Source organism: Mus caroli, unplaced genomic scaffold (genome assembly GCF_978045245.1).
Source record: "Mus caroli unplaced genomic scaffold, Mus_caroli_1 scaffold_6, whole genome shotgun sequence".
Lineage (NCBI taxonomy): Eukaryota > Metazoa > Chordata > Mammalia > Rodentia > Muridae > Mus > Mus caroli.
The window spans coordinates 101,259,408-101,274,903 of NW_028227261.1; the positions used below are offsets into that span (position 1 = coordinate 101,259,408).

Genomic DNA, 15,496 nt, shown 5'->3' on the forward strand with positions numbered 1-15,496 from the left:
CTGCTAAGTACCAACCTACCTAGCACTATTACCTATTTTACTCTTAGCACTCATCCCCGGTATTATTGGAATATTATTGGATCCATTGTTCATATTCGAAAGTCTCAAACCAGAGACTGCCTTTTTAATGGGAGCATGGATGACTGGAGGCTTTTCAGTTTACATTACTATGGAAACTCCTGAATTATTTTTTTGTTGTTATTTTTTTTAATCATTTGTATAATTTGATATGAGCCCAAGAAGTTGTTTCCATTTTCTTCTGGTGAAACCAAGGTACCAATGACCTAAGAAGTCGGCCCAAATGAGTGACCTGGTCTTGGGACTGAAATCCAAGCCTGTCGGCTGGCAGCTCCCACGCTCCTTCCGGTCCTTAATGGTGCTCAATCCTCTGGTTCCCACAGCCTCTCAGAGGAGGGATGAAAACCTTGGAAGCAGGCCAGCCGCCACTTACCCACTAAGGGAGGATTTAGCGGGCAGTGGCCAAGTCCGATATACCAAATGCAAATGGATTTTATATTTTAAAAAGGAAGAAAAGTTTGTTATCAGAAATATAATAGTTAAACCTGAACTCCTTGACTGTTATAAATAACACAACAGGACCCACATGATAGCTCAGCAGGTGAAGGCACCGGCCACCAAGCCTGACAACCTGACTTCAATCTGAGGAGCCCAACACGGTATGGAGGACTGACAGCTTGTCTCTGACCTCCACGTGCATACACTCACCCACAATAAAGAAAGAAGCAAATGATGCCAGCGCTGTAGCATCCCTGCACACCACAAGACTACTCTGGATTACTAGGGGGGACTTTCTGAAACGGCTTTTAGTGTAGGTTGTCAAGCAGTACCCCAAGGGGGTTACTCCAATTTATTCAGCAAATCAATAAAGTCTATTTGAGTCAAAACCACAGAGGCAATTAATAATATTCTGTTAACTCATATCAAGGTCACTGGCATAAAGGGGTGCCCCTCCTTCAGCCTGAGTAGTAACGAAATTGAACATTTTACACATTAGCTGCTTACTTCCATTTCCAAAATGCTACTTATTACAGAGCTATATTTCTTGTGCAGAAAGACCACTTTCTATAGTAGGGATATTCTAATAATATGACTCTTCATTCTCACTGGTCTTATAAGAAAAACAAAAACAAAAACAAAAACAAAATTGAACCTGAAATTAAGCAGGTAAATAAAAAACTAAGAGGCACTCTACTATCTGGCTCTAATATTACTTTCTGCTCAATACCACAGCTCTAAAGTTTATCATGGAGAAGTAGGAAGAAACAGAAGGAAAATTAAAACTTTCAGGAGTGTTAAAAAAAAAAAAAATGGGGCTGGTGAGATGGCTCAGTGGGTAAGAGCACCCGACTGCTCTTCCAAAGGTCCACAGTTCAAATCCCAGCAACCACATGGTGGCTCACAACCATCCGTACAAGATCTGACTCCCTCTTCTGGAGTGTCTGAAGACAGCTACAGTGTACTTACATATAATAAATAAATAAATAAATAAATAAATAAATCTTAAAAAAAAAAAAAGACTCCCAGCAGGGCGTGGTGGCGCACCACTGGGCCCTCCCACTTGTAGCCGTCTGTCCTACTGGTGTGTGTGACTTTGCCCCTACCTGACTTAAAGGCAAATTCTGGTTAGTCCCCCAGGTATGTCCAACCTTCTGACATTGCAACATGTTGCCATTTACAAAGTTCACACTGAAGAACTGCACAATTATCAAACACACATTTAAAAAATGTCATGTTTCTGTAAGTTTATAACTTGTAACTTATAACTCATAGTTATCCTGGGGCATGTGGGCTGCAGACTGGACCAACCACTGGGTCTTTGTTTTCACCCTGCTAGATACTATACAGGATGAGAACTATAACCTTCCCTAGTTCTCACCCAAGAAAAGCCAGTAGAAATTGTTAGAAAAGTCCATCTGGACAGGCAGTGGTGGTGCACGCCTTTAATCCCAGCACTTAGGAAGCAGAAGCAGGTGGATTTCTGAGTTCGAGGCCAGCCTGGTCTACACAGTGTGTTTCAGAACAGCCAGGGTTATACAGAGAAACCCTGTCTCGAAAAAACAAGAAAAAAAAAGAAAAGAAAAAAGAAAAAGAAAGGAAAAAGAAAAGGAAAGACAAAAAGAAAGAGAAAGAGAAAAAGAAAGAAAAGTCCATCTAGAAAGACCCAGCCATCTCCAGATCAGATTTCCGTAAGACTGCAGGAGAAAGAGCAGGGTGTGGCTGTTCACACAGCAATCTCAGGACTCAGAAGGGTGAGGGAAAAGCAGGAGTCTGAAATCAGCCTGAACTACAAGTGGGACAAAGAGACACACAGACAACGACACACACACAGAGACCAAACAGGAAAGAACACATTTTGTTCAATGTTTCCAGTACTTGGATTTAAGGGTGATTTGTTATTTACTTCTCTTGGCTACATTACCCTAAGTAACTTACAATGAGGAAACTTGCTCATGTTACCACAGTACCACTAAATAAAGCAAGTAATCCCATCTCTGTTACTTAAGCATCTTGAAGCGGTTTTACCTCTTTTGAACTTTTCTGTCTTCATGCTATTTTCTTTCTTGCCATTATACAAATGTATAGAGGAATAATGTGAGCTTAATGTTATGTATATTCTTTATGTATAAGAAGATGGGCCGGACGTGGTGGCGCACTCCTTTAATCCCAGCACTAGGTAGGCAGAGGCAGGCAGATTTCTGAGTTCGAGGCCAGCCTGGTCTACAGAGTGAGTTCCAGGACAGCCAGGGCTACACAGAGAAACCCTGTCTCAAAAAAAAAAAAAAAAAACAAAATAAATAAATAAGAAGACGGGATAGGGAGATGGAGCAGCCTGGAAAGTGCTTGCCTTGGCAGCGTGAGAAGCTGAGTTCAACCCCGAAAGCCCAAGCAAAAAGGCCAATTGTGGAGAGATGCGGATGCCATGGGCTGGCTCACCACCCAGCCCTTCCCAGTGAGCGAGTGCCAGGCCAACAAGAGACCGCCTCCAGCACAAAAGCAGACAGCTCGAAGAACACCAGAGGCTATCCACTGGCTTCCACTCACAATTATACCTCTACATCCTCTACTTCAACCAAAGAAGAAAACAAAAAGGAACAAAAGGGAAGAAATTATGTTTTAAGCCAGCCATGAACCACGGGGTTCACCACAGGCTCTCTAAGGAAACAGCTGAAGTTTGTTGGGACTTCCTCTAAAGAATTTGTTCTTAAGAAAAAAGTTTGTATTGAATTTTAAAGAGTAGAGCTGGCCAAGTAAGTTACCTCCACCCACTGGAAGGATTTGTTCCCAAACTTCGCAAGAACCTCTGTGCAGCACTGTCAGCTAAGCAGTGCCCAGCAGGAGCACACAGGCAGAAATGATCATCTTCTCATCAGCCCAGGACAGAGCAAGAGTCTGGAAATGTCCCCTGCAAAGGACCCAGAGTCAACACTGGTCCCGTGTGCAGCTCTCTGAGAACTACTGTCCTCTGTCACTGAACAGCAAAGCACCTGCAGACAGGAAGTACAGCGGGGTCACAACAAAACCTTACTTTGGAACAGGGACATCCAAATTTCATATACTTCTCATGACACAATATTCTTCTCTTTTTATTTGCCTCAGCCCTATTTGTCTTGATCACCTCATCAAAACTGTAAATGCTGTTCTCTGCTTGCAAGCCATATAAATACAGGTTAGCAGGTCAGACTCTATCCATAGGCTATGGGAGGCAGACTCACGGTCTAGACATCAATAGTGGCTATAATTATATGCTTACTGCTATTATACCTTCAAAGGGGAAAATCCAAGGCAATGGGGAGTTTAATGAGAAGACATGGTGTGTACTGAAGGATCAGAAAAAGTCTTCCAAGCTGGGCAGTGGTGGCACACTCCTTTAATCCCAGCACTTGGGAGGCAGAGGCAGGAGGATTTCTGAGTTCAAGGTCAGCCTGGTCTACAGAGTGAGCTCCAGGACAGCCAGGGCTACACAGAGAAACCCTGTCTTGAAAAACCAAAAAAAGAAAAAAGAAAAGAAAGAAAAATCTTCCAAAAAGTGTATTTTAGGATGCAACTGAAGAAAACCAGTCAAAGGTCTCAGGTGGGAGAAGCGAGGAGCCTTCTCTACAAGTGAGCATAGATGGAAAAGCTGTGAGAGTAAGGCATAGGACCGACCGCCTGAGACACTGAGAAAGGAGGCACAGAGGGCATCAGTCCGTCTCGTTGATGCAGGAGAATCTAGTCTTTGTCCCCAGAGTAATCGGAACCACTAAATGATTTTAAGTTGGACACAGTGAATCAGTTCAGACTTTTCCAAAACCATTAAGGCTGCAATAAGGAGAAAGGAGATGGAAGCCTGAAAAGTCACAAGGTACTGGCTGGAGATGATACTTAGCTAGGAAGCTGGCAGCAAGTCAAGGTAATGGGCATGGTGGACAGGAGACAGTCTCTTCCTGACTCAGGCTTCTTATCCCCACAAGTACTGGTGTCATTCAGTGAGTCATGGGATGAGACAAATATGGAGTCCAACTTGAGTATTAAACATGCAAACTGAGTATCTACACCAAGATGTCCCAGTGTCAATCAGCTTCGAGTAACAGGTCAGAAGGGGCTTGTTTCAACAAGGTAATTCAGTCTGGGAACTACACTCACAGGCTGTAACTGAAACCACCGGGGAAGAAACTACCTGGACAAAGGTGATTCTCTCCATCACCACTGGAGCTCCTCAGAATGTTGATGCCCAGGCAGCACCACTGAACCAGTTAGACCAGAATTCCCAGGGGTGAGCCCCAGGCATTGACAGTTTTAAACTTCTGCAGGAATCCTAATGTGTAGTCAAGGTTGAGAATAATTAAGGTATCAAGAATTAACAGCAAGGGTGCCAACTACCCCACAACGTAGTTCTCTGACCTGACCACTTCATGTTTCTGAGTTGCAGTTTGGATCCATAGACTAAGAAGAGGGTAATGCTGCTTTATGTATTGCATCTCTTCCAGTCTGTGAAATGCAGTCCGAACCTACAAACCCTAAGATTTCCTTCTTCCTTGATACTCTAATGAGTAGGGAGCATGGGGATGTGGGGGAGGTGACCAATTACCAGTAGTGTCTTAGTCAGGGTTTCTATTCCTGCATACACATCATGACCAAGAGGCAAGTTGGGGAGGAAAAGTTTTATTCAACTTACATTTCCACATTGCTGTTCATCACTAAAGGACTGGACTCAAGCAGGTCAGGAAGCAGGAGCTGATGCAGAGGCCATGGAGGGATGTTTCTTACTGGCTTGCTTCTCCTGGCTTGCTTAGCTTGCTCTCTTATAGAACCCAGGACTACCAGCCCAGGGATGGTACCACCCACAATGGGCCCTCCACCCCTTGACCACCAACTGAGAAAATGCCCCACAGCTGGATCTCATGGAGGCACTTCCCCAACTGAAGCTCCTTTCTCTGTGATAACTCCAGCCTGTGTCAAGTTGACACACAAAACCAGCCAGTACAAGTAACAAAACATACGTGTATAGACAATACTCTTCCCTTGTCAGTAGCATTTTTAAATAACAACGCTAACACATCAAAAAGTATGGACAGACCTTGTTAAGTCTGCAAGCATTCCCACTGGATAGACCCTGAGCACACAATGGTCCTCCCCAGTTCCCACCTACAGGTGGATCAAAGTGGTAAGAAATTTAACCTGCAAATTCTTTGATACAAAGTTGACCTTTTCTTGCAGACTAGAACAAAGAAAGTGCTCAGCAACTTTAGATTTAGCAACTATGTATGTGAACACTGAAAAAGCACACAAGGCAGATGCAGAAAATGCTGGCAGGATGTTTTAACCAGTGAGTGGGCATCTCTTGTTACTGTAGCCACGTTCTGAATCTCCAAGTCTCAATGTCTTCAGTTGTAACATGGAAGTAAAATCAATCTAAATTACTAAGGACACAAGAACTAGAAAATGACTCTGAAAATAGATAAAACAACATACCACTTCAATATTATTTCCCAGCCAATTCTGACATTAACTTTTTAACATACTGGGGGTTTGTTTGCTGGTGGCAAGAGTTTGCTATGTAGCCCAGACTGGCCTGGAAATTCTCACTGCTACTGAATTTGTAGCAATCCTTCAGCCTTCTGAGTGCTTAGATTATAGGCCTGGCCACCAACACAGCTTGCCTTACATATTTCTGGCATGATCTTTTATGCTTCTAAGTGAAGTTTACTTCCCAGATCATGTTTTTAATTGAACAATTTAGTCTCTGTCAGTGATTCCACTAATCCTTCAATTTCATTTCTATCACCTGACTTCAAATTCTACAAAGCAGGCAAGAATACAGCATTAGGAAAGTATTATAAGACAGTCAAATAGTAATGAGTAAATATTCCTGATTGTTTTTAAGGCAGCATAGCTAAGCAATTAGGATATGGCAGTTAAAGATGTCACCCTCAGTTTGAAGGGTTTGGGCCAAGACAGTGCCCAAGAGTCTTCTAAACTGAGGCCCACAACAGGTAGTCTCTTCCACTGGAAAGTCTGTGCACCTCTCTCTCTCTCTTTCTCCCTCTCCCTCCCCCACCCCTCTCTCTAGCTCTTTCCAATTCTGAGGTTAGAAGGAGGACACGGAACCTCAAAGGCTTGAGAAACCTCCTCACCTCTAAAGCACTGCTGTGAAAAATAATGATCTAGCCATTAAGGACAAAGACATACAGCAATTTGCTAAATAATCTTTCACAAACCCCCTTCATTTACACTGGTTTGTCAATGGGAAAGAACATTTAATAAATCTGAAGATTTACAAGGGAACTTTGAAGTTTAGCATTACAGGAATAGAAATTATGTATAGCAGGTAATAGCAGAAGAAACTAATTATGGACAGATGGGGAGAAATTTTAACACTCTTAGGTAGGATTAATGTTGTAAAAAGAAACTCCAGATCATCTTACTTTGATACCCCCTTCAAGCAGACTTTTAGGCATCATATACTGGGTTTGTTTTGAGCCATTTCCAGCAACGTGTAACTATTGACTATTATTTAAGCCAGAGAAAAATCACCCTAAGAGTTCTGTAAGTGCCCATGGAACCAGACACTTTTCTTAAATGTATGTGTCTAATACCATACAGATTATTTTGCAAATAATTTGCTTCCTTGGCAGTGAAATACCTGCATAGAATATGATGTTTTAATTTTAATTCTCAAAGTGGAATAATTATTTTGGTGGGGAATTACGATACCTAGTCATGGCCAAGAGAAAAAATAGTATCTGGACTACAAAGGATCAAAGTCCAGAAGACCATAAACTCTTTTATGAGCATCTGCAACGCAGTAAAAGACTAGGAGGGAAAACTACACTTCAACATCCAGCTCTAGCACAAAAATAAAGTGTACTTTACATACACTGATAAAGTCTAGCTTCAAAGTTCCTGGTGATACCTCTGAGTATCGTATTTTGATTGACTCTACGGGGTATCATCAGAGCTTGCACGCAAGTCTTTTAAGATGCTATAGCACTGCACCGACTAAATACCCACACTGAGCAAGGCATCAGGAGCAAAGGAGGCAAGCTGTTCCGTTTTACAAACGAGTGGTGCTATTGACAGAACAGGAATAAATGTGGTCTCCCACAGTAAATTTAACTTTACAAAGTTGGAGTTTGAGTTCAGAAAAGGATAGTATGGTGAACTTAGACTATCATACCTTGGAAAGTGCGAGACACAGATCAGGGCTGGGTGGGGGAAGGGGGTTCACAATCAGTGACTTGCTAGCCAAATGTTCAAATTTACGTATGCACTCCATTCAATAACCGCAGCTGAGCAGCTCTGCAGCATATAGTGAGGCATTGCATAAATGGAAAGCTGAGAGAGGGGAAAAAAGGAAAATTCTACACTCAAGAACCTCACAGCTCAGTAGAAAGCAGAATCAAACATATTCTGCCTGAAAAGACACTCCTGACCCTGAAGATTTGCTCAGTAATGTGCAGCTTTGCATCTAGAGAACATTTAAAGTTGCATCCCTATTTTATTTCAACACAACACACATAAGTACAAGAGCATTCTAGATGCCTGATGCTTCTGAGATGAGTGTTGAAAACATCAGGGGATCGAGAACACTTCAGAAATGAAAATGATAAAAAAAAATCTAAAATAAGAAAAAAAAAAATGATGGCAAACCCCTGTACATAAAAACCTGCCTGGACGCTCCACTGAATACTTCAAGTCCCCAACACTGAACTAAAGCATGTTGACAACTGCTGATTGGTTACAGAAATCCACAGGGAGAGAAAAGCACACCCTCAGGTGCATGACAGGAATCTTGTCTGTATTACATGGCGTGCAGAAAGCAGTGGCTGGGAGAAGGGGAAAGGGAGAGAGGAAGTGTTCTGCGACACTACGGCGTGGAGGGAAACAAGCCCATGACCCACTGCCCATTTAAAGTGGCCTTCTAGGGCAGAACCCATCCCTCCCACACTATCTTTCACGCATTGAACAAGCAAGCCATCCATAAACTATCAATACTTTGCTGTCTTAAAGGCATTTCACCACCAAATGAGCATGCACAGTAACCCGATTCTGAAAAGAAAGGGAATGTGAAAGACACTTTTTGATGAAAACTCTATGTAAACAACTATTAGATGAGCAATGCCCAACTGATAGATGCACCCCCTGCCTAAATCCCCAACCAGTTGAAAGGTATGTGTTTTTCTACACCTCTATATGCTAATAGAAAGCCGTGATCCAGCCTTCCTTAACACCAGGCACATGGTTTTCCTTTGCTATCCTAACTGAATAAGGTTTAACTAACTAAACCAGCCAGCCTAAGAACTGGACAAACAGGATCAATGCCCAATAAGCCATAAATGTCCTCCACTCGTCTCCAATTCTAGTTGTTTCTGTGACAGATCTCAGATTTTTCAGAGCAAGTATGCAGGTTATTTAAAACTGAGTTATATATAGTCACTTAGCACCAAACACTTCTGTGTCACAGATGCTACATCTCTAGAGGAATTTTTTTCCCCAAAAAACTAGCATTTTTTTTTCTTCGCCAAGAACCAACCAGCCTTTATTTCTAGAAGCAAGCGCATACTTCTCCCCATCACCACCACCAAACAAACAAATCACAGACTACTGTTAAATTCTACGCTAATGAAACTGTGGAGAAACATCCCAGGCGTTGTCAGAGCCTATTTTTCATACACCACCACCAGACAGTTTGATGCAGTATTCCTGATTGCTTTTTATCGTATTTGTAAATACACTCACTAATCCACTAAATTAGATAATTTACAAACAGGTCCTCTCAGTTATTAGTGGCCAGCAGTCAAGTTCTATTACATCTGATCCTTACACAGTTGTCCAAACATTTCCACCCAGGTTAAAGGCTCTGATCGGAAAGAGAAGGCGGCTAGCGAAATTTGGATGGGGGCAGGGTGGCAGCTGAGAGAAATCTCTGCATCTCAGCCCTCAGCGACAACATCCAGCCAGTGCCCACAGAAAAACTAAATTCGGCACCTCTTCCTCCTGTTACACTGGCAACAAAGAGGGAGTTTCCGTAACGCTCCCGTCACCCACCAGGTGCCCAATCTCCTTCCCAGCCCAGTCCCCGCGCTCCCGCAGGGGCCTCGGTGCGCCGAGAGGCCGCGGTGCCCAGGGTCAAGGCACAGAGGGGGGGATGGGATGGGGAACGAGCGGGGGGGGGGGGATCTGTGAAATGGGCCCTGGAAGGGCACGGGGACCCACTGAAGCACCTGATCCCGGCCAAGGGGGCCCGCAGACCAAGGGAAATGGGCAGCTAATTTAATGGATCCGAAACTGGAATAAGGTGGAAGAGAGGTGAAGAGCCCAAGCTGGGGTGCACCTTCTGGGGACACGGAAAACAGTCTGTGGGTGGCGGGGGGCTCGGCGGAGGTGGAGAGCAGGCAGGCGGGCCCCAAGGCGAGGGAAGGGTATGCCTTCCCGGGGCAGAGCGGGCGCCCGGGGCGCCTCTACCTGCAGACGGGCGGGACGGGCCGCTCAGGTGCGAAAGCGGGGGAGGGAGCGCAGCGGGCATTGGGGGGCCAGGCACGGAGCGCCGGGGTCGGCGGGGACCGGTGGGGCGCAGGGCACGGCAGGGACGCGGAGGGCACGGCTCGGCAGGCGCTCACAGCGCAGGGTGGCATCCGGGCGGGCGGCCGGGAGGCGGGAGCCCCTCACCTGCGCGGCGGAGGCGGAGCTGCAGCAGCCCATGGCGGGGCCGGAGGAGCCCGGAGGCGGCGCCGGGCGCGCAGCTACGCCCCGGAGCCCCTCGGCATGCGAGCCGGCGGGCGCCCGGGGAGGGCGCGGCCTGGCCCCGCACGACTCGGCGGCGACGGCGGTGACGGCGACGGCGGCAAGAACTCAAGAAGCAGCACGGTCCGGGGCAGGCGCCGGCCACATTCCCCGGCGGCGGCGGCAGCGGCGGCGGCGGCTGCGCGGCTCCGACTCCGCTCCTGCTGCTGCAGCTGCTCCCCAGCGGAAAGGGGCGGGCGGCGGCGGCGGCCCCTCCCCCTGGCCCCCGCCTCCCACCACCCGCGCCCAGTCCCGCTCCCGCTCCCTCTCCCGGGCTGCAGCCGCCTCCTCCTCGGCGCCGCGCGCGTCTCCCATCAGACTCCCCGCCCCCAGTGCAGCGCCGCGCGGCGCGGACGGCGGGGACGACGGCAGCCCAGAACGAGGCCGGGCCCTTGGGCGCGCGCAGGAGTCTGCGCGGCGCCGGGCCCATTTCGCGGTGGCACCGAGGCCGAGCTCTGCCTCGGGGCGGCGAGAGGGCGTCTGAGGCCGAGACGCCCGTGGACCCGGCGGGCTCGCAGACGAAAGGCGGCCGACTTGCTTCGGTACGCGCGAGGCACGGGGAGGTCACCGGGGGTCGCTCCTTCTCCCGGGTGGGAGCGCCACCGAGGTCACTGACCCGGAGATTTTTTTTAGGGCTCTGACGGCTGTTTATGTTTCCCAGAAGAGAGAGTACTTGCAAAACCTCCCAAGGAGAAGGAATGGGTGATGGAAGAGGAAAAATATCATCTGTTGCTCCTGGTCCCATTTTGCTAATGTGGACACTAAGCCTTGAAGGAGGCCTACGACAGTGAGAGCACCCAACTGGAAATTGTAGTAAAAGAGCCAGAAATGGGAGGGGAAGGTAGTAATCCAGGCCCTCAAGTCAAAGCCATGTTGGTTCTTCACTAAACTTTCTTACACATGGTAGCGCGGGCACACACATAAACACACGCACCAATTCATCTTTAAAATATTTACCGAGGCACTCGCTATATTACAGTCTAGAAATTTATTGGCACTAAGATTAAACAGGCGATAAAAGGCAAAGTTGCTACTCTCTTATTAAAAAAAACGAAACCTGTATTAATATGCGCTAGGGGTAGCAACAAGTTAGACATGCACAACCTTTAAGAAATTTCCAATGTTAGGAAAGTCATTAGAGATAGCGAGAGCAGTTTAAAAATGGCGAGAGTAAACAAGGTCATGGTTAACTATCACCGAAACGCGCATGTATCTAACACTCATATAAACATTCCGGTCTCGTTTCATATTGTCAAGGTGTCGCAAAGACTGGGATCAAAAGGTTTGCAAAGATACCAGAGTGAGACCCCAGAAATTCTGACTTGTCCATAAAAGACAGATTTCAAGGTGACTCAAACTCAAAGGGGAAGTTGACTGCAGGAGCAAGGAAAGGAGAAATCTAAACAAGGGGGTGGGGAATGGGTGTGGGTGGGAGGGGAATGGAATGGAGACAAACTCACACACTAGAGAATTCCCTAGTTGGTGTTTTGCATTACCATTTCCTGGATGGCTTGTTCCTCCAAACCTCATGATCCTCTGTGAAGTCCTGATAGCAGGGATGGCTGCAAAGTGTAAGATTAAATAATGTGGGTAGGCAGTGGACAGGTCAGTGAATAAGCACTCTACAACAACTTCTTGAGATCCTTGACTTTTCTGCAGTTTGACCTGAGGCTCTTTCCTAAGCACAGGATGAGTGACTTCCAAGGCTTCTTTCCCTACGGGTAACCACTGGGTCATTAGCTGGAAATGAAGAAATAAAGCATTAATTGCTGTGGGTCCCAATTCTGTTCATAAACTTCACAGTAAGATTGTAAACTCCCTGAGAACAAGGGGAAGTAGTCTCTTCTTTATATCTCCCTGGGCTCTCTGGGGTGTTTGTTGAATTATTCAATACAGCCAGGAATAAAAATCCCTCCCATGAGATTTTTCCCTCAAAGCCAGAAAAGGACATCTTGTTTTTAACTGAGGGAGGATGCTGAAATTACAGTCTTAAACAAGAAGCCATCTGTCTTCCTTCTTTATAATCAAGGAAAGAGGAGTTGTCTCTCTTAGCAAGTCAAGATGGGAGCTTTTCTCTCCGATTATAAAAATCTCTCTGGCTAGCACAGTTGTTCCATGTAGTAGCTAGTGCTTATTTTATCACTGGAACTGTAGAAGTGGCTGGATCTGTAGCTGGCCTTGTCAGTGCTTCACAAAAGCGTGGGGGTGTTTGGTTGTTTGTTTGGCTGTTTGTTTTGAAGATCTTTTTCGTGCCTTGGATGATGGATGAATAGCCCAGTCCGAGCACAGTCACATTGTACTTGCTCCTCACTGGAGGGTTCCCTTTCAGTAGTAGAACCAGGCCTTCTGAGGTTCTGCAAGGTGTTTCATAAACACACTAATTATGTATGCATATGAACATGATGCTGTAAAATTACACCCTTTCATTAGCTGGAGAGAAACTGAGAATCTCTAAATCGATATTCTGTACCTTTGAACAACAAGTCTCTTTCCCACAGCCATGGTGCCCAGAGAAGCCTCCTGGACACAGTGATTTAGGAGGAAGACGGAGTGAGGCTCACGCCTGTGCAGAGCTGAGTTCAGTCTCCCAAACCTGGGGGGTGGGGGGGAGTGTAATTTAGAGGGAGGCTTTACTGTTCTGTGCTTTTCACTCTTTCTCATAAACCAGCACACACAGCATTCAGTGGAATTAAATTACAGTAAATTCAGAAATGAGGAAACTGTTTTTTTTTTTACCCTAGCTAGAGCTCAGGGCTTGGATCTCACTACCTTGAGATGTCATGAGAGAAAAGCCCTCTTAAAGGGTGTAAGGTTTTTTCAAAACCAAGGAGGTTTAATTTTTTTTTTTTTTGAGTTACATAAGAACAACGTCTGCACTAACCAGGATAAAATTATAAGGCCTATCAATCTTGATGCTGCAGGGTAAAATCAGATCACCAGCTGAGCCAGCCGGAAATGCTTCCCAATAGTCTAGTATTGCATAATTGGCCATGTGAATTCCACGGTTTCCAGCCTCAGAAGGGAGGCTCGGCGCTGGTCACTCACTGAAGGGAAATACAGAACTAATGGTCTTTCCAATGATTTCAGTAAAGCCTGACTCATTGTTCACATGAGGTGGAGGAGGGGAAGATGTCATAAATATAAACGAATCTATATGTGAGTGGTGTGTGTGTGTGTGTGCCCGCTCAACCCTCTAATTTAAAAACCGTGGCATTTGGTGCGTTGGCTGTGTTACGTTCTAACATACTGTGTTCACAGCTCTATCCCACAGGCACACAATCCCTTTAGCTGAGCCCCAGCTTCCAGGTCTGCCTCACCAACCTCCCTAAGAGCATTCACAGATTACCCCTGGGAAATGCTCCTGAATCAAAAACTAATTGTAACCGAAGGCTGTAGCTGTTCATTCATTACCAGAGAGCCAAGAGCAGATTCTATTTGAGACCTCAGCAATGCATTTCAGGTTCCCAGGTAAGTTTAAGAGTGAGAGACCTAGCCGGGCGTGGTGGCGCACGCCTTTAATCCCAGCACTCCGGAGGCAAAGGCAGGCGGATTTCTGAGTTCGAGGCCAGCCTGGTCTACAAAGTGAGTTCCAGGACAGCCAGGGCTATACAGAGAAACCCTGTCTCGAAAAACCAAAAAAAAAAAAAAAAAAAAAAAAAAGAGTGAGATACCTGTGAAAGCTCTCTCCTGAATTTGAACACATATCCTTGTTCTGGAGAGTCTAGAGATTGCTAATTCCTTCGCTCCATAACTCTACCTATCCACATTTATAAGCTTGTGTTTTTCCAGTGTTACTGTATAACTCTGTGTTAATTAGGGTTTTACTGCTATGAACAGACACCATGACCAAGGCAACTCTCATAAGGATGACATTTGATTAGGGCAGCCTTACAAATTTAGAGGTTCAGTCCATTATCAAAGCAGGAGTGTGGTGGTATCCAGGCATGCATGTTGTAAGAGGAGCTGAAAGTTCTACATATTGTTCCAAAAGCAAACAAAAGAAGACTGGCTTCCAGGCAGCTAGTACACTGGTTTTAAAGCCCACACCCACAGTGACACACCTACTCCAACAAGGCCATACCTCCTAATAGTGCCACTCCCTAGGCCAAGCATATACAAACTATCACAAACTCTGAATTTTATTTATTGTTTTACTTGGGGTTTTTGTTGTAAGATCAGATAACATAAATACGTTATCTATAAACTGTTGGCTGTAAACTTGTGTTTAGATGGGTAAAACATATTTTCCTATTACTTTTCTAAAGGGCTCACATTCTTTTGTAGTCGTTCAATTCATTCTGTAATTTTTTAATTGACTTTTTAGCTAAATGTGATTTTGATGAAGTGGCATGGACTAAAATATCAGCCCTCTGGATTAAAGCTATTACTAAGCTAAGAATAGTGTTGGGAGTAGCAAGGTGAGAAAGTAGGAGAAGTAGAGTCAAGACTGAATACTAAATGGTAAAGGAAGGAGACAATCCAGCAAATAGGGAAACATTTATTTAGCAATATGTTCTTAGATAGAAAAAGGCCCTGCTTTAAAATCACTTACATTCCAGTGAAGGGCAAAGGAGTGGTGTTAAGCCAAGAACTGGAGTGTAGTTTAAACACAACAAGAGGGATGAGTGTACATACATGCTACAGCTGCTCAGAAAAGGCCCACCACTAATTGTACCCCAGTCTTTCTCATCCTTGTTTGCATTGTGGTCACCATCTCCACAGGTCTAGGTCCACTAAATTAGGTAAAAACAGAGAAGAATGCGCAAATGAAGTGGGTCCGCCCAGCATATGAGGACAAACATCATCCAAGTCCACTTGTATACAGGACACAGTATCAGAGCAGTCACAGGGATAGAAAAGAAAAGGCTGGGTGGGCCTTGTGAGATATGTGGGGTTCCAGTCAGACAATTGAAAGGAGACGGTGACAATAGCCAAAAGCTACTGCCTTCCTTCCAACTGTGTACTGTAGATGGTTAAGGCAGTAAAGTTTATGTCATATGTAATTCACCATAATGGAAAAACTGTGATGTAGACAGTAACTTGTGACAGAGAAGGAATATGGAAAGGAAAACGAAACGCAGCGTTAGCATAAGATGGTTCTCTTTGCTGTGCCAGTTGATACACCTCTTTCCTGTGATGGTTAATACAGAGTGTCAACCTAGTAGGATTTGAAATCAATCAAACCTCTAGGTGTGTCTGTGAAGTGAGAAAA

At 45.4% G+C, this 15,496-nt stretch overlaps 1 protein-coding gene across 3 annotated transcripts in view; it reads right to left on the reverse strand.

Moving 5' to 3' along the window:
• Nucleotides 1-10,472, reverse strand: part of Slc44a1 (solute carrier family 44 member 1) — a 182,246-nt gene extending 171,774 nt beyond the window's left edge. For all 3 annotated transcript variants that reach the window (XM_021160117.2, XM_085839291.1, XM_021160115.3), the window contains exon 1: nucleotides 10,171-10,472. In XM_021160117.2, the coding sequence (XP_021015776.1) occupies nucleotides 10,171-10,203 (33 nt within the window). In that variant the 5' untranslated portion in view covers nucleotides 10,204-10,472. The remainder of the gene's footprint in view (nucleotides 1-10,170) is intronic.
• Between the last annotated feature and the right edge of the window lie 5,024 nt (nucleotides 10,473-15,496).